General features: G+C 44.8%; 1 protein-coding gene across 4 annotated transcripts in view; it reads right to left on the reverse strand.

The window, feature by feature from the left end:
- The window catches only part of LOC139391226 (oxidation resistance protein 1-like), a 186,832-nt gene that overhangs the window by 63,695 nt on the left and 100,629 nt on the right, over positions 1-22,508 (reverse strand). Inside the window, exon 1 of one of the 4 annotated variants that reach the window (XM_071138866.1) lies at positions 12,825-13,179. The exons of 2 other annotated variants lie outside the window; for them this stretch is intronic. In XM_071138866.1, the coding sequence (XP_070994967.1) occupies positions 12,825-12,957 (133 nt within the window). In that variant the 5' untranslated portion in view covers positions 12,958-13,179. Of the gene's footprint in view, positions 1-291; positions 478-12,824; positions 13,180-22,508 lie in introns of those variants that run through there. One more of the 4 variants, XM_071138884.1, reaches the window with a different exon arrangement.

A 22,508-nucleotide genomic window follows, 5' to 3' on the forward strand; every position in this document is an offset into this window, starting at 1 on the left:
TGAACTTGCAACCTTCTGGTTACTAGTCCAACGCTCTAACCACTAGGCTACCCTGCCATCCCATTGCGGGCGGTGCAGTTGCCATACCAGGCACAGATATTGTCATACGAACAGAATCATACAGGAAATAAGATCCAGGTCTCAATCTTTTGTGAAAACATTAAACCCATACAGCCCAAAAGGATGCTCTCAATTGTGCATCTGTAAAAGTTTGTGAGGGTTTTAGGGGCCAAGCCACATTTCTTCTTCACCACACTGTCTGTGTGGATGGTCCATTTCAGAGCTTTTCACCTTCTCCAAATGTGATCCCGTCTATGTGGATGCGGGCGTGCTCCATCTGCTGTCTCCTGAAGTCCACGATCAGCTCCATGGTTTTGTTGACGTTGAGGGAGAAGTTATTTTCCTGGCACCTCTCCTCCAGGGTCCTCACCTCCTCCCTGTAGGCCGGCTCATCATTGTTGGTAATCAGGCCTTCTTCTGTTGTATCCAAAATAATAAGGTTGATAGTGTCGTCAATCAAAGTAATCAGACCAATTATTTTACAAAATGTTACTTTGACTATATTTAACTGCTTTGCTTAAGTAAAAACAATTTAAACCTCTCCCACTACTACAAAAATACTATTAAGTCCCATAATCTTTCTTAATGGAAAATTACAATCTAGTTCAACAACATTATCTTTGGCATTTGAAATAAAAACACAACATTATCTTTGGCATTTGAAATGAAAACACAACATTGGTGCTGAACAGTGTGAGTCTGGTCTTGTGACTGACTGAAGGCTGTTTATTTAGAAAACAATGGAGGATGGAGAGGTGAAGTGAGGGGGTGGAGAGGAGAGGAGAGGTGAGGAGAGGGGGTGGAGAGGAGAGGTGAGGAGAGGGGGTGGAGAGGTGAAGTGAGGAGAGGGGGTGGAGAGGTGAAGTGAGGTGAGGGGGTGGAGAGGTGAAGTGAGGGGGTGGAGAGGAGAGGAGAGGTGAGGAGAGGGGGTGGAGAGGAGAGGTGAGGAGAGGGGGTGGAGAGGTGAAGTGAGGTGAGGGGGTGGAGAGGTGAAGTGAGGGGGTGGAGAGGAGAGGAGAGGTGAGGAGAGGGGGTGGAGAGGAGAGGTGAGGAGAGGGGGTGGAGAGGAGAGGTGAGGAGAGGGGGTGGAGAGGAGAGATGAGGTGAGGGGGTGGAGAGGTGAAGTGAGGGGGTGGAGAGGAGAGGTGAGGAGAGAAGAAGGGGTGGAGAGGAGAGATGAGGTGAGGGGGTGGAGAGGTGAAGTGAGGGGGTGGAGAGGAGAGATGAGGTGAGGGGGTGGAGAGGTGAAGTGAGAGGGTGGAAAGGAGAGGTGAGGAGAGGGGAGGCGGGGAAGAGGAGAGATGAGATGAGATGAGGGGGTGGAGAGGAGAGGGGGTGGAGAAGGGAGGGGGGATGGAGAGGAGAGTTGAGGTGGGGGGGTGGAGAGGAGAGGTGAGGAGAGGGGAGGCGGTGGAGAGGAGAGATGAGATGAGGGGGTGGAGAGGAGAGGTGAGGAGAGGGGAGGCGGTGGAGAGGAGAGATGAGATGAGGGGGTGGAGAGGAGAGGTGAGGAGAGGGGAGGCGGTGGAGAGGAGAGATGAGATGAGGGGGTGGAGAGGAGAGGGGTGGAAAAGGGAGGGGGGTGGAGAGGAGAGTTGAGGTGGTGTAGAGAGATGAGATGAGGGAGTGGAGAGGAGAGGTGATGGGGTGGAGAGGAGAGGTGAGGTGGTGTAGAGAGATGAGATGAGGGAGTGGAGAGGAGAGGTGATGGGGTGGAGAGGAGAGGTGGGGTGAGAGGGTGGAGAGGTGGGGTGAAGGGTAGAGAGGAGGTGAGGGGGTGGAGAGGTGGGGTGAGGGGTGGAGAGGAGAGATGAGGTGAGGTGAGGGGGTGGAGAGGAGAGATGAGGGTATGGAGAGGAGAGATGGAGAGGTGGGGTGAGGGGGTGGAGAGGTGGGGTGAGGGTTAGAGAGGAGAGGTGAGGAGAGGGGAGGTGAGGTGATGGAGTCGGGGGGTGGAGAGAAGAGGTGAGGTGAGAGGGTGGAGAGGGGAGGGAGGGGTCCTACTTACAGTATACTGTCATTCATGTTATTTAGCTAGATAAGTCATGTAGCTGCTCAGGACAGGGTGTTGAGGGGTGGAGGGCAGACTGGTAACATTAAGTTCTCTTCAGTTCTTATACCTGGGGGGCATTGGACTAGTAACTGAAAGGTTGCAAGATTGAATCCCCGAGCTGACAAGGTCGTTCTGCCCCTGAACAAGACAGTTAACCCACTGTTCATAGGCCGTCATTGAAAATAAGAATTTGTTCTTAGCTGACTTGCCGAGTTAAATAAAGATAAAATAAATAAATACCTGTGTAACATTGTATTTACACCAGTCACAACAAATATTTTTAAAGAGTTAAAGCAAGTCCCACAATGTTTCGTCATTGAAAATTACAATCTAGTTCAACAACATTATCTTTGGCATTTGAAATAAAAACACAACACTGGTGTGGAACAGTGTGAGTCCGGTCTTGTGACTGACTGAAAGGAAGGCTGTATATTTAGAAAACAAAGATGTAACTCATGCCAAGAGGTAGTCCAATAGGCACAACGAGAACTGTAGCAGCAGAGAACGCCTGCATGATGGTGACTGTGACTGGTTTCTATCACTAGCCTGAAGGATACCTCAGGGAAGTTACTTCCCTGTGAGATAGCCAGCCAGGCATGCATGGGGCCACGTGAGTTCAACTTGGTGAGAATGCGTTAAGGTCAAGATGACCTTTGCGAGTAAAATAATGTGTTTGTTGACAGGGATGTGTGGGGCAGAGAGGGTAGGCAGTGTAGGCAGGGTAAGCAGGGCAGGCAGGGTTAGCAGGGTAGGCAGGGTAGGCAGGGTAAGCAGGGTAAGCAGGGTAAACAGGGTAACCAGGGTAGAGAGGGTAAGCAGAGTAGGCAGGGTAAACAGGGTAAGCAGGGTAGGCAGGGTAAACAGGGTAAGCAGGGTAGGCAGGGTAAGCAGTGTAAACAGGGTAGGCAGGGTAAACAGGATAGGCAGGGTAAACAGGGTAGGCAGGGTAAACAGGGTAAGCAGGGTAGGCAGGGTAAATAGGGTAAGCAGGGTAAACAGGGTAAGCAGGGTAGGCAGGGTAAGCAGTGTAAACAGGGTAGGCAGGGTAAACAGGGTAGGCAGTGAAGCAGGGTAAACAGGGTAGGCAGGGTAAGCAGTGTAAACAGGGTAGGAAGGGTAAACAGGGTAGGCAGGGTAAGCAGGGTAAACAGGGTAGGCAGGGTAAGCAGGGTAGGCAGGGTAAATAGGGTAGGCAGGGTAAGCAGGGTAAGCAGGGTAAACAGGGTAGGCAGGGTAAACAGGATAAACAGGGTAAGCAGGGTAAATAGGGTAGGAAGGGTAGGCAGGGTAAGCAGGGTAGGCAGGGTAAACAGGATTAACAGGGTAAGCAGGGTAAGCAGGGTAGGCAGGGTAAGCAGGGTAGGCAGGGTAAACAGGGTAGGCAGGGTAAACAGGGTAGGCAGGGTAAGCAGGGTAAACAGGGTAGGTAGGGTAGGCAGGGTAAGCAGTGGAACTGAAGATGTGAAGAGCTCTTCTCTCCTACTCTGTGATTAGTGTTGTACAGCCCTGCAAGTTCATACCACACACACAGAGGAATAGCAATGAAAAACAACTGGTGACCAACGTCCCTGTTCCTTAAGAATGTTGCAGGCCAGTAGATTGGAATTGAGGCAGTGTTGCAGTGCAAATGGCTGTATCTGGACTGACTCCAAAGGGAAGTCCAAAGAAAGAAATACTGTGCATTAACAAATGCTTTGTAGGGGAACAGCTCAGGGGGATAATTGTTTTGTAATGTCCCGTTCATTCCCCCTGCTAGCCTACACTAATACACAGCCAAGTCATTTCCTCTCAGCACCCTGGTTTAGAGGTGGATGTAAAGTTATTTATAGCAGCCCCTCACTCATGTTAACAGCAGAGGAGGCAAGAGCTCTGTCTGAGGAAATGAGAAGGTACTCTACTCTACACTACTTTATAATGTAGCTGGTCTGTCTGGCCAAGGGGTTGGGGGGGGGGGGGGGGGGGGAGAGGAGAGTTGAGAGGTGAGGGGGTGGAGAGCAGGGGTGAGGAGTAGAGAGTAGAGGTGAGGGGGTGGAGAGGAGAGGGGGTGGAGAGGAGAGGTGAGGGGTGGAAAGGTGAGGGAGTGGAGAGGAGGGGTGAGGTGAGGGGGTGGAGAGGAGAGTTGAGTTGAGGGGGTGGAGAGGAGAGTTGAGAGGTGAGGTGAGGGGTGGAGAGGTGAGGGAGTGGAGAAGAGGGGTGAGGTGAGGGGGTGGAGAGCAGGGGTGAGGGGGTAGATAGGAGGTGTGGAAAGGTAAAGTGAGGGGTGGAGAGGAGAGGAGAGGTGAGGGGGTAGCTAGGAGGGGTGGAGAGGTGAAGTGAGGGGGTAGAGAGGAGAGTGGAGTGGTGGAGAAGAGAGGTGAGGTGTGGAGAGGTGAGGGGTGGAGAGGTGAGGAGAGGGGGTGGAGGGGGTGGAGAGAAGAGAGGTTGGAGAGGAGAGTTGAGGGGGTGGAGAGGGGATGGAGGGGGTGGAGAGGAGAGGTTAGGAGAGGTGAGGGGTGGAGAAGTGAGGAGGTGGAGAGGGGAGGGGGTGGATAGCGGAGGAGAGGGGTGGGAAGGAGAGGTGAGGGGGTGGATAGGGGAGGAGAGGGTTGGGAAGGAGAGGTGAGGGGGTGGAGAGGGGAGGAGGTGGAGAGGGGAGGGGGTGGATCCTACTTACAGTATACTGTCATTCATGTTATTTAGCTAGATAAGTCATGTAGCTGCTCAGGACAGGGTGTTGAGGGGTGGAGGGCAGACTGGTAACACTAAGTTCTCTTCAGCTCTTATACATGAGTAGTAACACTGTAATTACACCAGTCACAACATGTTGATACATTGTACTTCACAAGAACAACCTTCTTCTCAGACAGGTTCTGTATGACAGGCCCATAAAAACAAACATTTGACTTATTCCATATATAGTATATATAAGGTGAGACATGGCCTTGACTTCCCTGACTCTAATGTGGCAATAACAGCACGGCAGCCATTGTAATGAATATGCATTGGCTTAGTGAGCTGTCAAACTACACACAGGAAGCACACAGCGACAGTCTGTCTGTCTCTGTCTCTCTCTCTCGTCAGTCCCATGCATACAGCACCATCACCACCTCCCAGTAAAACAAACGTTGCTGGAGAAGCACTTAGTGTTGTGTCAGGACAGGGAGGAGAGGGGGAGCAGAGCAGTCATGTGTTTTAAGCAGAACACCCTCTCCTTCCCTTCGTCCTGCCTCTGCCCCGTCATTAACACTGGCTCCAGGTCAATAAATCAAACCCTGATGCTGTCACAGGCTCAGTGAGTGTCACCCCATCCAGACTGCCTCATTAGCACGCACTCCAGGGCGACTAATCACACCATGATCTCTCCATCAGCTCCTGGGTTATTGCCTTGTGTGCAATGTTCAGTTGGTAAAGTTATTATTTATTTATTGGTTTAACATAAACGGTATGTTTTTCTGTCTCCTGAATACCGTAGCTAGACTATATATACAGTTGAAGTCGGAAGTTTACATACACTTAGGGTGGAGTCATTAAAACTTGTTTCTCAACCACTCCACACATTTCTTGTTAACAAACTATTGTTTTGGCAAGTCGGTTAGGACATCTACTTTGTGCATGACACAAATAATTTTTCCAACAATTGTTTACAGACTGTATCACAATTCCAGTGGGTCAGAAGTTTACATACACTAAGTTGACTGTGCCTTTAAACAGCTTGGAAAATTCCAGAAAATTATGTCATGGCTTTAGAAGCTTCTGATAGGCTAATTGAAACCATTTGAGTCAATTGGAGGTGTACCTGTGGATGTATTTCAAGGCCTACCTTCAAACTCAGTGCCTCTTTGCTTGACATCATGGGAAAATCAAAAGAAATCAGCCAAGACCTCAGAAAAAAAGTATAGACCTCCACAAGTCTGGTTCATCCTTGGGAGCAATTTCCAAATGCCTGAAGGTACCACGTTCATCTGTACAAACAATAGCATGCAAGAATAAACACCACGGGACCACACATCCGTCATATCGCTCAGGAAAGAGACACGACCTGTCCCCAAGAGATGAACGTACTTTGGTGCAAAATGTGCAAATCAATCCCAGAACAACAGCAAAGAACCTTGTGAAGATGCTGGAGGAAACAGGTACAAAAGTATCTATATCCACAGTAATACGAGTCCTATATCGACATAACTCGAAAGGCCGCTCAGCAAGGAAGAAGCCACTTCTCCAAAACCACCATAAAAAAGCCAGACTACAGTTTGCAACATGGGGACAGAGATCATACTTTTTGGAGAAATGTCCTCTGGTCTGATGAAACAAAAATATAACTGTTTGGCCATAATAACCATCGTTATGTTTGGAGGAAAAAGGGGGAGGCTTGCAAGCCGAAGAACACCATCCCAACTGTGAAGCACAGGGGTGGCAGCATCATGTTGTGGGGGTGCTTTGCTGCAGGAGGGACTGGTGCACTTCACAAAATAGATGACATCATGAGGCAGGAAAATTATGTGGATATATTGAAGCAACATCTCAAGACATCAGTCAGGAAGTTAAAGCTTGGTCAAAAATGGGTCTTCCAAATGACCCCAAGCATACTTCCAAACGTGTGGCAAAATGGCTTAAGGACAACAAAGTCAAGGTATTGGAGTGGCCATCACAAAGCCTTGACCTCAATCGCATAGAAAATTTGAGGGCAGAACTGAAAAAGCGTGTGCAAGCAAGGAGGCCTAGAAACCTGACTCAGTTACACCAGCTCTGTCTGGAGGAATGGGCCAAAATTCACCCAACATTGTGGGAAGCTTGTGGCAGGCTACCCGAATTGTTTGACCCAAGTTAAACAATTTAAAGGCAATGCTACCAAATACTAATTGAGTGTATGTAAACTTCTGGCTCACTGGGAATGTGATGAAAGAAATAAAAGCTGAAAGAAATAATTCTCTATACTATTATTCTGACATTTCACATTCTTAAAATAAAGTGGTGATTCTAACTGACCTAAAACCCTGAACAACTATGTAATAACAATGTTCTTGTTACCTGAGGCTTGTGCATATGAACATTCCACAGTAATACTGTATGTATAGTCACTGAAAAGGCCCCTGGTCTGTTGTCAAGGACCAAAGGACCCCAGTAGCCTATCCTAGACTCCCCAGACCAAAGCTCTATTCTCACCAATAACCATACTAGCATACTGCTCAGAATGAAGCAATGTATTTGACATGCATTCTACATAAGTAGGCTACTGTAGAATGCATGCGGACACTGGAACGTAACCCTTTCTGCCTGTGGATCAATGCAGTAGGAGAAGGAGCTCACATGCTGATCCTCTGGCTCAATGCATCTCTGACTGCTGCAACTCCAACACCAAGAAACCTCTCAAGTTTCACCCTGAATCAATACCCTGAGGTGAGGAGAAGTGATGAGCTCAGCTAAAAGGAGAACAACAAACTCTGCAGTATCTCTCTTTACTGATCCTCAGTGCATGAGTGTCACTCAGCAGCCAGCCAGTCCTTGTTCAGAAGAAAGTAAGTATCACAAATCTACCACCTCTCTATAGTCTGCTATCTCCACTGGACTCACCACCATCCTAGCGGAAATCTACCAACTGTACGACATCATCAACCCTCCAACCACAGTCAGCTAAGCTCCCTGTCCAACCACAGTGGTCCACAGAGATCACAGGGGGGAAATGAGCCAGACTTTAAAAGTATCTGTGTGACTAACTATCACACAGGAATGAGAGTTGACAACTTGATGAACATTTCCCGAGCAGCAAACACCACCCAGAATATTCCATCTGAAATCTCTTGACGGCTTTAATGCTAAATCTTTATCGTATCACTGTAAAATCCATGGAGAATAAGAGCACCTACTCGCAGCTGCCCACTGCACTGAGGCTAGGTAACACTGTCACCATCGATAAATCCACGATAATCAAGAATTTCAATAAGCATTTCTCTACAGCTGGCCATGCTTTCCTCCTGGCTACCACAACCCTGGCCAACAGCTCCGCACCCCCCGCAGCTACTTGCCCAAGCCTCCCCAGCTTCTCCTTCACCCAAATTCAGATAGCAGATGTTCTGAAAGAGCTGCAAAACCTGGACCCGTACAAATCAGCTGGGCTCGACAACGTGGACCCTCTCTTTTTAAAATTATCCGCGACCATTGTTGCAACCCATATTACCAGTCTGTTCAACCTCTCGTATCGTCCGAGATCCCTAAAGATTGGAAAGCTGCCGCGGTCATCCCCCTCTTCAAAGGGGGTGACACTCTAGACCCAAACTGTTATAGGCCTCGATCCATCCTGCCCTGCCTTTCTAAAGTCTTCGAAAGCCAAGTTAACAAACAGATCACTGACCATTTCGAATCCCATCGTACCTTCTCCGCTGTGCAATCCGGTTTCCGAGCTGGTCACGGGTGCACCTCAGCCACGCTCAAGGTGCTAAACCATATCATAACCGCCATCGATAAAAGACAGTACTGTGCAGCCGTCTTCATCGACCTGGCCAAGGCTTTCGACTCTGTCAATCACTGTATTCTTATCGGCAGACTCAACAGCCTTGGTTTCTCAAATTACTGCCTCGTCTGGTTCACCAACTACTTTTCAGTGTGTCAAGTTCAGTGTGTCAAATCGGAGGGCCTGTTGTCCGGACCTCTGGCAGTCTCTATGGGGGTACCACAGGGTTCAATTCTCAGGCCAACTCTTTTCTCTGTATATATCAACAATGTCGCTCTTGCTGCGAGTGATTCCCTGATCCACCTCTACGCAGACGACACCATTCTGTATACATCTGGCCCTTCTTTGGACACTGTGATAAAAAACCTCCACATGAGCTTCAATGCCATACAACACTCATACCGTGGCCTCCAACTGCTTTTAAACACTAGTAAAACTAAATGCATGCTTTTCAACTGTTCGCTGCCCGCACCCGCCCGCCGACTTCCATCACTACTCTGGACGGTTCTGACTTAGAATATGTGGACAACTACAAATACCTAGGTGTCTGTCTAGAATGTAAACTCTCCTTCCAGACTCATATTAAACATCTCCAATCCAAAATAAAATCTTGAATCGGCTTCCATTTTCGCAACAAAGCCTCCTACCGATCCTTGACTTCGGCGATGTCATTTACAAAATAGCCTCCAACACTCTACTCAGAAAACTGGATGCAGTCTATCACAGTGTCATCCGTTTTGTCACCAAAGCCCGTTATACCACCCACCACTGCAACCTGTATGCTCTAGTCGGCTGGCCCTCGCTACCTATTCGTCGCCAGACCCACTGGCTCCAGGTCATCTATAAGTCTATGCTAGGTAAAGCGCCGCCTTATCTCAGCTCACTGGTCACGATAACAACACCCACCCGTAGCATGCGCTCCAGCAGGTATATCTCACTGGTCATCCCCAAAGCCAACACCTCTTTGGCCGCCTTTCCTTCCAGTTATCTGCTGCCAATGATTGGAACGACTTGCAAAAATCGCTGAAGCTGGAGACTTATATTTCCCTCATTAACTTTAAACATCAGCTAACCAATCGCTGCAGCTGTACATAGCCCATCAAATCAACCTACCTCATCCCCATATTGTTTTTATTTACTTTTCTGCTCTTTTGCACACCAGTATTTCTACTTGCACATCATCATCTGCACATTTATCACTCCAGTGTTAATTCACTAAATTGTAATTACTTCGCTACTATGACCTACTTATTGTCTTACCTCCTCAGGCCATTTGCACACACTGTATATAGACTTTCTTTTTTTCTATTGTGTTATTGACTGTACGCTTGTTTATTCCATTTGCTTTGCTTTATCTTGGCCAGGTCACAGTTGAAAATGAGAACTTGTTCTCAACTGGCCTACCTGGTTAAATAAAGGTGATTTGAAAAATAAAAAATGTAACTCACTAAAGCACACTTTGGCACAACATATTGAAATGCATTGGGTTGTTGCTCAGGCTCATGGGTAGTCTGGATAAACAGTGAACACGTCTTTCAATTATGGTTGAGAAGACATTGAGAAGATGTTGGATGTGAGTGTTGCTTAATCAAACAGTCCTGGCAGATATTAAGAGGAGGGTCGGTCAGACATTGACCTCCTAACCAGGCTGCAGTTGCTGGCCTGTCAGTTAACTCAACAAAAAAAAAAATACTAGAAACAAATAATGCTGCCACTGAATCCTGGTCAGAAATCAATGGGATCCCTTTTAACATGCCTGGTCAGATAGATGCAGCGCTGCAAATGTTGCTTTTAATTGTTGTGAAGGTGTCTACTGTTGGTATCTAGGTAACAGAGAGATCTAATGGACAGAAGTGTCCAACAATAATATCTTAATATAATATTACTGGATGAATTTGTTCCCCTGTTTATGTTCTTCTAGTGACCCAACCTTCCCTTTGATGCTATTTGATGTACAGTACATCATACAGCATCATACAGCATCATACAGCATCACGTTGCTTTAAATAGACTGCCGGTGAATCTGAAAGGAATGTATGTTAGTTCCATTTGGGCATACTAAACATGTTGAATTGTGGCTAGTCGATATCAGTAAGTAGCCAATACAAACACTGTGCTGTAGCCTAAAGCACTGCTGCACATGATGACATTATGACCTAGTTGTTGTTTACAATGAAAGGTCAAAGGTTGTTACGCCTGTTTACATCAAAGCATCATTGCCCTTCGACGACATTCAATCACACTTATAAAGCATCTGTACGGTTATTTCATTAATGATCATTGAATTAATCACTGCTTGTTGGGTTATTGTGAGGACACACTGGGGCCAAACCAGTGACGCATTACAAATCTTCAATCGGATTAGCTATCTGTACATGCCTAACCAGCGAGGCTCAAAATAAATATGAAAATTAAATATGGAAATATTTTTGCCCTAAATGCGTTTCAATGTGAGTTGCTATTGTTAGTGAAGTTATTTTCCTCCATCCAAATAAATCCCTAATGAGACCTATACTCCAAGATAGATGAAATCAAAAACCAATATGATATAGGCCTATGTAAGGTTCTGTATTTATTTTCTTAGTCAACCTTGTGTTCTGTTTCTTTGTGTTCTTGAACGTAGCCCTGTCTTACATTTTTGTTCATTGATTTCACCTGTGTTAGTTACTCACCTGGTCTCATCAGCTCCTTATTTTGTTCAGTTCATTCTGTTTGTGCCTTTGTGAGGTATTGTTTGTTTTGACTCGACTAAGCCTTTTCCTAGCTCGTTTGTGAGAACCAGTTACAGCCTTCAGTCCTAGTTTTGATTCACCTGCCTGTTTGCCTACCTGTGTATGACCATTGCCTGCTTGTGACCACGATTCCTGCCTTCTGCGAAGGCGTAATAAACACCTGCCGCGCTCTGCGTGTGAATCTACACCTTTTTCTCCCTGAATATTCACTACAGCCTAACAACTCTTCTCCACAAAGACAGACACCATCCATCACCATCACAGTATATCAAAATGAAACGTTCCACACAATTGGTTGTAAAAAAATCCACCATTATGAAAAAGACATCCAATTATGTGAAGGCCTATTCCAGACCTAAGTTCAAATACAATTTGAAATCCTGCCCAAAACTTTAGATGTGCTTGACAGAGCTTGCCTGTAGCTTTAGAACCATAAGAAAACGACCCAGTCCTCGCCCACCTGGCACTCCAGGCAAGCTAAAACAAACGCTCAAAGTGTTTGAAAGATATCAAATAGTATTATAGACACTGGTGTAGTACAGCTGAGACACTAGAAGGCTGTGTATTGTAGCTGAGAAAAAGTGGGCTCTGTAGCAGTCAGCAGGATAATAGTTTGGTCTAATTAGGACCGAGATTAATAAGATGCATGCTCTGCTGCCCACTGGGCCTTCCTGGGAAACCAAACGCCACTGAGGTCAGTTCATTAAGAGTCTCTCTAGTTCTCCCTAGCGCAGACAGTGTGTGTGTCTGTATGTGTATGACTTTGTGTGTGTGTGTGTGTGTGTGTGTGTGTGTGTGTGTGTGTGTGTGTGTGTGTGTGTGTGTGTGTGTGTGTGTGTGTGTGTGTGTGTGTGTGTGTGTGTGGCAGCAGGCCATGGCCCTACTAAGAGGAGAGAGGCAGGTAGTCAGGCCTGAGAAGAGCCCCTCGGTAGCCTTCTGTCCCGTCTGTGATGAATGAGCAGGCTAGGCCCGTTACATGAACTGGTGTGTAAAGTCAAGAAAGCATTGGCCCACTGACGAGGGAACTGCTCAGAGCTGTGTGTGTGTGTGTTAAACTGATCAATTCATGGTATGCATTACCACAGGCTTAAAGATTGTCATTGTTCACAACAGAACTGGTGTAACTGAGTGCAGAATAGTGTCCACTGCCTGAATTGGAGATGTGTATCAAATCAACGCTGTCTCTTAAAACTAACCTTCAATCAAAGCACACAATCCTTAGTTTTTCGGGTGAAGTTAAAAGGTAATTCAGATCTGTATTAAGGTATTTGTAAGCCATAGCATTCGAAATAATGCATTCGGTATATTGAATTGGTTAATATTGCAGACTGTGCCTTTAAGAAACCTGCGCAGGAAAATGTGTAAACTCCACTGTCCAACCCGTGACTGTGTTGCAACTTCTTCACCTTATGCCAACGCTACTGAAAATGTACTGTAGGTTGTTAAAATTAAATAAAAATAACCACTGACTGACTTTATCTAAGGTAGTCTGAACTCTGAAACATTACACATGATACATTGAACAAGTTCGGCTCCAAGTCTATACTCACACCTGTGTTAATGTTGGTAATGTTTTCGTGCACACGTCCAGAGTGTTCTGCGGAAGAGCCATCGGAATTCCCCCGAGTCGAGGCAGGCCAGATTCTATTCGACAGCGCGACCCTGACAGACAGAATGTAGTCCATACTGTGCAACTCGTACGAATATCACAACATGGATGGTTGCACCTTAGTTATCACTAACAGCCGTTTAAAAATAAGCCATTTCTGATATCACTGTCATAACTCAATCGCGATAAGATCTAGATAAAACTCTTTAAAAAAGTGTAATGCAGTGAAACCAGCACACTTCAGCAGACGCAGAAATAGGAACTGAAACAACTTGTTCTTTCCTGATGACGTACCTGTCTGGCGTCAAGCAGTGCCCCGCACTCACTGCAGTCAATGGATACATATTATTGATTTTTATTTTAACCTTTATTTAACTAGGCAAGTCAGTTAAGAACAAAGTCTTATTTACAATGACGGCCTACCGGGAAACAGTGGGTTGACTGCCTTGTTCAGGGGCAGAACGACAGATGTTTACCTTGTCAACTCGAGGATTCGATGTTCAAACCTTTCGGGTACTAGTCCAATGCTCTAACCACTAGACTACCTGCCGCCCCAATGATGAACAATTTTATTACAAAGTTGTGATAAATACAAGATCATAAAGCGCATTATGTAGCTACAATATCCGACCTATGCAATTAATACATGTTTATTGCTATACATTGTTATAGGGCATTGTTATATTGTTTATTTTCTAATATTTAGCCTATGCCTTGGCCTAGAGGTGGTAAGTCCATTATTAAGATGGTTATTTAGGTCTTATAAATTAGTGACTGTCTCCCTAAATGAGAGGTCTGAACTTTTATGTCATGGTGTGTACTCGCCCTGGAGGGCTTCTGTTTCACCCTATCTGTCTGTTTCCCCTCAATTGCTGCAACTTGCACTTCTTTACTTAAAGATGACATGCATGACAATCATGGGAACTGAACAAATCTCACTCTCATCTTAATAACATTGTATTCAATTGAGGTATGCACATAGCCAGGCAGCCACTCCACTTAATATAAGTGTCCCACCATACAGCATAAGGCCAGGGACTCATACTATTACTGCGACATATAAGTGTCTCTTCAGACACCAAGGGAAGAAGATATGGCATTTGGAATGGGTCAATGTGTGTGGAACAGTGAAAAACCCAACAGACAAGGTGTAATAATTGGGGAGCAGAATTAGAAACTGGAAACAGCCCAATGCATTATTAGCAGAGATATGGTAAAAAATGAAAGAGAGAAAGACAAATTAGTTTTTAAAACCCTGAACAGGAAATAAAGTCATGTAAACGAATGAATCGATACAATGACCACGTTCTCCAAGGTAAGACATATGTTGTGCTCCATCTGCTGGTTACAAAGAAAAGTGCAGCCTGGTTTATAAATCACCTATTATTTTTAGGGGCTCATGGATGGGTGACAGATTAACTCTAAATTGTGACAAAGCAATAGGTCAACATGGGCACATCCAGAGCCATATAAACAGAGTCAGGCAGAGTCTGGCCCCTCTCAAGGTTTCCTCCTATTACTAAGGAAGTGTTTTGGTACTTTACAACAAGTTATAAAGCATTGTAAATGCAGGCTTTTGGTAAAGTGTAAGAGATTTGGGTCAGGGTTGCCGAGATTAAGTAAACTGTTACCATTGATTTGTAACAGTACCACAGAGTCAATTTGGCTTCATCTCTGTCTGGCCCCGTTTTATAAACACAGAAATGATTTGACAGACTGATTGATGAACTCTCAGTCAATAACACTGGTAAAGTTCCTAGTTCCAAGGTGAACATGATGATGGATGAGGCTGCCTACAGTATGAGCTCTTAGTTGAGGGATTACAACTTGCTTTCTGCTCCATAGTGATCTTGAACAGCATCCCCTGTCTGGGCCCCTGGGACGCTTGGCCCGGGGCAGGGTTGATGTGATGGGTTTTGGACAGACCACCACCTGGGGCTTGTTGCTCTGTAATATATAGCTACTAAAGCTGTAAAGCTGCCCAGAGCAGTCATCAAATCATCTGTTACTTCCACACACAGAGGGGGATTGGGTTTCCTCCCTGAGCTCTGTCTATTGCAGCCCAATAGGGAAAGAATTAGATACACTCTCAAAATACCATCTAGCTCTGCTCCAGGGCATTAGTGTGCATTCTTCCTCTAGTTAGTGGACGAACGTGCACTAACGACCTGGACCATAGCTACGTACCATCCAGAAGACCGACTGAACTGTAACACAGTCTGCTTATTCAGCCCTGTTGAGTTTTCCCACCTGACTACTCTAAAGGCTGTGTAATTAAGCTACTGTGTAAGTTGAGTAGTTTATGAAACATCCAGAGGCATTAAATACAATGAGCCTTATTGAGTGAAGAGATTAAAGTCTTGTTCGGTTTCAAACAACATTAAGTTTGGGTGTTTAATGTGTCTCTCCTTTCACATTAACGACATTAAGGAGGTTTGTATCTGATTAAACGAGTCATCTACTGCGATTGTATCCATTCTAATGGGACCTTAGAGTTTATTCTAACTTCTGTAATTTGGTTATTAGCTCAGCATATTAACAACTGTTATACATTATATAAATGTATCGAAATTGTAAGAATCTCTAGTTAAGAGGACCAGCTAAGGTTTGTATTGGTAACTACTTGTCTCTCTGGTCCTAAGCAATCTCTTCATTACCAAGCACAACACAACTTGTTGTACAGGGATCCATGCACAGAGGACCTAGTGTTACCAGCTGCCTCTGTAAGCCCTAGCCTAGCAGGCTGTGTGTGTGTGTGTGTGTGTATGTGTATGTGTGTGTGTGTGTGTTTGTGTGTGTGTGTGTGTGTGTATGAGTGAGAGAGGCTTTGTCATCGTCAGAGATTGGTGCTGAGACAGAGTGTTCATCTCACCAGTTTCCAGTGAGAGCCAGGTAGGCTGGCTGTATAATCTCCAGAAGAGGAAGGATTTCATTATGAAACAACAAACAACAAGCCCACAGGCAGCTCCCCCGTCAACCGTCTGGTTACATAACCTGTTCACAACACATTGTGAACACACATACACAGATGCACACACACAAACATCTGTGAATTTCTCAACAACATAAAACAACATGTAAAAAACAGAAAAATAAAATCACTCATGCAATACAATGCACCTGCTGGCAAACACAAACAACCCACGTTTCATTGTGTAATAATTAAGAGAGAGGGGGATTGAGGTTCTGTACCGTACGCATATGGACTGAAATAAGTGTTTATAATTAGTTAGAATATGAATAGAGAGTGCTTGGAAATGAAAATGACATTTCTGTGTGTTCCATACTCCGTGTTCCATACAACTGTCTTTGGGTCTTAGAAAAGCACTATATACATACAGTTGAAGTCAGAAGTTTACATACACCTCAGCAAAATACATTTAGACCCAGTTTTTCACATTTCCTGACATTTAATCAGAGTAAAAATTCCCTGTTTTAGGTTAGTTAGGATCACCACTCTATTTTAAGAATGTGAAATGTCAGAATAATAGTAGAGAAAATGATTTATTTCAACTTGTTCTTCTTTCATCACATTCCCAGTGGGTCAGAAGTTTACATACACTCAATTAGTATTTGATTGGCATTGCCTTTAAATTGTTTAACTTGGGTCAAATGTTTTGGTTGCCTTCCACAAGCTTCCCACAATAAGTTGTGTGAATTTTGGCAAATTCCCCCTGACAGAGCTGGTGTAACTGAATCAGGTTTCTAGGCCTCCTTTCTCGCACACACTTTTTCAGTTCTGCCCACTAATTTTCTATGGGATTGAGGTCAGGGCTTTGTGATGGCCACTCCAATACCTTGACTTTGTTGTCCTTAAGCCATTTTGCCACAACTTTGGAAGCATGCTTGGGGTCATTCGCCATTTGGAAGAACCATTTGTGACCAAGCTTTAACTTAACTGTCCTGAGATGTTGCATCAATATATCCAAAAGATTTTCCTGCCTCATGATGCCGTCTATTTTGTGAAGTGCACCAGTCCCTATTGCTTCACAGCACCCCCACAACATGATGCTGCCACCCACGTGCTTCATGGTGTTCTTCGGCTTGCAAGCCTCCCCCTTTTTCCTCCAAACATAATGATGGTCATTATGGCCAAACAGTTCTATTTTTTGTTTCATCAGACCAGAGGACATTTCTCCAAAAAGTACGATATTTGTCCCCATGTGCAGTTGCAAACCATAGTCTGGTTTTTTATTGTGGGTTTGGAGGAGTGGCTTCTTCCTTGCTAAGCGGCCTTTCAGGTTATGTCGATATAGGACTCGTTTTACTGTGGATATAGATACTTTTGTACCTGTTTCCTCCAGCATCTTCATGTGGTCTTTTGCTGTTGTTCTGGGATTGATTTGCACGTTTTGCACCAAAGTACGTTCATCTCTTGGAGACAGAACGTGTCTCTTTCCTGAGTGGTATGATGGCTGCGCGGTCCCATGGTGTTCATACTTGCGTACTATTGTTTGTACAGATGAAGGTGGTACCTTCAGGTGTTTGGAAATTGCTCCCAAGGATGAATCAGACTTGTGGAGGTCTACCATTTTTTTTCTGAGGTCTCGGCTGATTTCTTTTGATTTTCCCATGATGTCAAGCAAAGAGGCACTGAGTTTGAAGGTAGGCCTTGAAATACATCCACAGGTACACCTCCAATTGACTCAAACAATGTCAATTAGCCGATTAGAAGCTTCTAAAGCCATGACATCATTTTCTGGAATTTTCCAAGCTGTTTAAAGGCACAGTCAACTATAAGTGAAGTAATCTGTCTGTAAACAATAGTTGGAAAAAAGACTTGTGTCATTGTCAAGTCCTGACCATAGAAAGCCTGTATTTTCTTTGGTAGAGTAGGTCAGGGCGTGACTAGGGTTTTTAGTCTAGTCTATTATTTCTATGTGGGGTTCTATGTTTAATTTTCTATGTTGGTGTTTGTGTATGATTCCCAATTAGAGGCAGCTGGTAATCGTTGTCTCTAATTGGGGATCATACTTAAGTAGCTTTTTTTCCACCTGTGGGTTATGGGATATTGTTTATGTTTAGTTGCCTGTTAGCACTGCATTGTCGTCATGGTTCGTTTATTCTTTATTGTTTTGTATTTGCTTAAGTTTCACGTTATTCATTAAAATATGTGGAACTCTACATACGCTGTGCCTTGGTCCGTCTACACTAACGATAATGACAGTCATGCGCAAAGTAGATGTCCCAACCGACTTGCCAAAACTATAGCTTGTTAACAAGAAATTTGTGGAGTGGTTGCAAAAGGAGTTTTCATGACTCCAACCTAAGTGTATGTAAACTTCCGACTTCAACTGTATCTATTATTACAATAGCATAACAGAGGGAGGCCAGTAAAAAGAGTGTTAGCACTAGGATGATGTGAGAGAGACAAAGACTGTTTACTGTAGTTAGCACTAGGATGATGTGAGAGAGACAAAAACTGTTTACTGTAGTTAGCACTAGGATGATGTGAGAGAGACAAAGACTGTTTACTGTAGTTAGCACTAGGATGATGTGAGAGAGACAAAGACTGTTTACTGTAGTTAGCACTAGGATGATGTGAGAGAGACAAAGACTGTTTACTGTAGTTAGCTCTAGGAGTCTCTCAGAGAGACAGACAGGTCTTCACAATGGCTGCAATCACAGGTGGAACCGGGCCTGTCACACAACACCTCCTTCTCTCGGGTACATCTCTTCATTGGGAAAGTATATCTTTCTCTCCAGTCCCTCAAAGCTGTCAACAACAGCATCACAACAGATGATTCTGTTTCTCAGAAAGCGGTGCCGAATATTCATGAAGCTATGAATCCATGTTGTGCAAAATGTCTGTTAGGAATGTGACAACGCCAAATTGAATCATGTGGAGCAACTGGCTGTCTGTATACATCACATACGGGAACTTATATAACCATCATTAATGTCACTTAGTCATTCAAATGGCACTTTATTCCCTACAGGGCACATAGTGCTCGGGTCAAAAGTAGTGCACAATACAGGGAATAGGGTGACATTTGGAATGCACACCTTAATAACTGCCATTACTCACAGTTGGTTTAAAACAAGCCGTCCTCACTTGAAAGTCTGCTTTCAGTCCTTTGTCTTTTCTCATACAAAATGGAGTTCTAATGCTCTCCTATAACAAGAGCTTTTTTATGATATGCCATTTGCTCTCCTCTCTGCGGTTAACCTCAGTAGCAGTAGTTACTGTAAGCTGCAGTGCAGAGGGTGAGCGGGGACTGCAATTACCCAGCCCCTTCATCAGGCACTGGCCTATGGGTTCGCAGTATGGGAGTCAAGGCTACCAATCATACCCCAGACAATTCTTTCGCTCTCTCACAGACTCATAGGTCGTCAATTTAGTGTTCAAGGCCATTGCTGGAGCTGAGATGGACCCCGCCTCAGCTGCCTTGCCTTCCCAGAGTCACTGCTCCTAGAACCAGGGTAACTATAACTAACATTACCACAGCATTATTGACTCTTTATGTCGTGCATACATGCTTTATGAATGGTACATATCACCACTCTAAGCAAAGTGTTACTATTCAGTGTCAGCATTTTCCTGATGTTGGGAGAAAAGAACCCTTAACAAAGGAGAATCATCCCATCAGAGACATGGTTCTATTTTTACAAGATATGCCTCGTCACAGTCAATTGTGTTCTTTGATGCGTCAGGATTCTCTCTTCCACAATTCATGAAACTTATGCTGTTTCTGTTCAGTTAGTGGCAGATTTTAGACCAGAACTATCAAAACTTTAGATTTGAAACATTGATTTATTATTGTGAAAAAATGATGCAGTTAGTGTGGAATACAGAAATAGGCTTGGAAAAAACCCTCAACTCGACAAAGAGTTATAAAAACACACTCTGCACATTGAAGACAAACTGAAATAACTTTTTGTTGACTAGAAACGTTATCACAAAACTAATACTATGTCATAAATGTTATTGTTCACCATTTCTAAATGGTTCCAGAGAAAAAAGCATCCATCTGTAGATTAGTTCTATTAAACCCAACGTTTAATAGAACTTGAGTGTCTTGAGTGTTGGGAGAGGACCAAAGCAAAGCTTGGTTGTGACTCAGCCACAGCCACCGCCAGCCCGCCACACTCATTCCATCCGTTGCCTTGCTTCCTCTTTTTCCATCTGTTGTGATAGATCACTGCATTGTGAGAGCTAGAGCCATCTTTCACCAGTGACTATAAACCCCAGTCCCCCTGTCCCCGGCTCATGGTCATCCATCTATTCTCCTGTGGCCGTGGGTGTCTGTACTGTGGTTGTCTCAGGCTCCACTGGGAGGCTGGGTGGCCCCAGGAATAATGACCAGGGGTGCACAGTGACCATCAGCTCTCCCTCTCTTGTTGTCTCATTATGATATGATGAGAGGAGAGGGGATGTGGAAAGTAGAGGTGGAGAAGAATAGAGGAGAAGGAGAGGAGAGGAGGAGGGGAAAGAGGATAGGAAAAGAAGAGGGGGGGTGATGAGAGATGGAGAGGAGAAGGGGAAAGAGGATAGGAGAAGGACAGGGGAAGATGAGAGGTGGAGAGGAGGAGAGGGGAGGATGAGAGGTGGAGAGGAGCGGAGAGGAGGAGAAGGAGAGGGGAAGATGAGAGGTGGAGAGGAGAGTTGTCTGTCTCTGAGAAAAATGTCATTTCAGGAGGTAAAGATGAACATCAGACATGCACCACTGCTCTCGTCACACAGGCAATTTATTAAAACAAAGTCTAGCCCCACTATAACGCTGACAGCTCCACAGGCGGAGACAGGGAGTGGGAAGAGACAGGGAGTGGGAAGAGACAGGGAGTGGGAAGAGACAGTGAGTGGGAAGAGACCGTGGGGGAAGAGACAGGGGGAGGGAAGAGACAGGGGGGGAGACAGGGGGGGGGGGACAACTCAGTGAAATGAATCAAATCAATAATATTTTATGTTACCTCCATTGAACTCTGCGGCTGGAATTAATTGGTTTCTCTTTAAGTCAGACACACTCATATATTTCATCATTATCTTAAACAGACTCCCAAGAATCATAATGCCAAAATGGACGACAACTGCTGCTCTTCTTCCTCTCTCTCCTCCCCCGTCGTCTGGAGTATATGGGCAGCTGACTGATACAGTATGTGCATCACAAATGGCACAATATTCTCTATATCCCTATGGGAACTGGTCAAAAGTAGTGCATTATATAGTGAATACAGTAGAATGACATTTGGGACACAGTGGCAACTTGGATTTAAGAAGGCATCACCCAGTCTATTTGGACACATCACCCAGTCTATTTGGACACATCACCCAGCCTGTCCCGCCAATCAAATTGACAAACATGACAAAGGGTCTGTACTCAATCCATCTATCTTAAAACACTTTTGACACTCTCTATCCATCACTATGATATCACTGCTTCCATCCACAACACAGGGCCTAAATTGGATAATGAATCACTCTTCTCTGAAGTACGCTAGATGGGTAATTTGTTGGTTAAATTATGAATTGGGCAGGCACGTATTGGATGAGCTGAGAGTTGTTGAGTTGTTGCTATTGCCATTATATTCGCTACTGTCACGGCTGTTGGTGGAAGAAGGTGAGGACCAAGGTGCAGCGTGGTACGTGTTCATAATTCATTTATTAGCAACTGAACACTAAATACGAAAATGACAAAAAGAATAACCGAAACAGTTCTGTCTGGTACAGATACGAAACAGAAAACAACTACCCACAAAACCCATGTGGTTTTCTGTTTCGTATCTGTAACAGACAGAACTGCTCGGTGCCAGCGTCCCGCATTTGTCGGGTAGAACGGGGGGGGGGTACGGTCACTCCCTGGCCATAGAGAGGCTTTGTATTCTCTATTTTGGTTAGGCCAGGCTGTGACTAGGGTGGGCAATCTATGTTCTTTTTTCTATGTTTTTGTATTTCTTTGTTTTTGGCCGGGTATGGTTCTCAATCAGGGACAGCTGTCTGTCATTGTCTCTGATTGAGAACCATACTTAGGTAGTTCTTGCCCACATGGGTTTTGAACTGTTTTGGTTGTTCTCTTTGTTGTTTTGTTATTCAGTGTTCTGTTCTATTAAATAATGATGAACATGTACCACGCTGCACCTTGGTCCTCACCTTCTTCCACCAACAGCCGTTAGAGCTACAATATAGTCAGATAGCGATAGAGACTATTATCATGTAGGCTGAGACCTCTATCACATTTCTTTGGGACAGTAGAACTGATTGTAAGAGTGCAAGCGAACATGAAACACTATAGTGTATAGTCTATACTCTGATGCAGCACCAAAGAGAATGTTCTGGGCCGACACACTAACATTCAACGAGATGTAATGAATGCACTGTCCACTGACCCATGTTGTGTAGACTGCATACTGCACTGTTAGCTAAATCTTGTCCCACAGCTATATTCTTCCCCTTGGATAAACCAGTACATGGTCAACCCGGGCCCCTGGATTGTAATACAATACAAAGTCTAATTAGAATAAGGAGAGGGGAGTAACAGGAGAGGGGTTGAGATGGTGGATCGCAACAGTGGCGTGTATTCATGGATGCCAAGGGAAGCCAAGCTTCCCCCAAAAGTGACAAATAAAAAAAATATTATAAAATAATGTATATTTTTCGTCTCTGTGTTTCATAATTTTCCTTCAGTTTGC

The sequence above is a fragment of the Oncorhynchus clarkii genome, chromosome 3 (genome assembly GCF_045791955.1).
Source record: "Oncorhynchus clarkii lewisi isolate Uvic-CL-2024 chromosome 3, UVic_Ocla_1.0, whole genome shotgun sequence".
Classification (NCBI taxonomy): domain Eukaryota; kingdom Metazoa; phylum Chordata; class Actinopteri; order Salmoniformes; family Salmonidae; genus Oncorhynchus; species Oncorhynchus clarkii.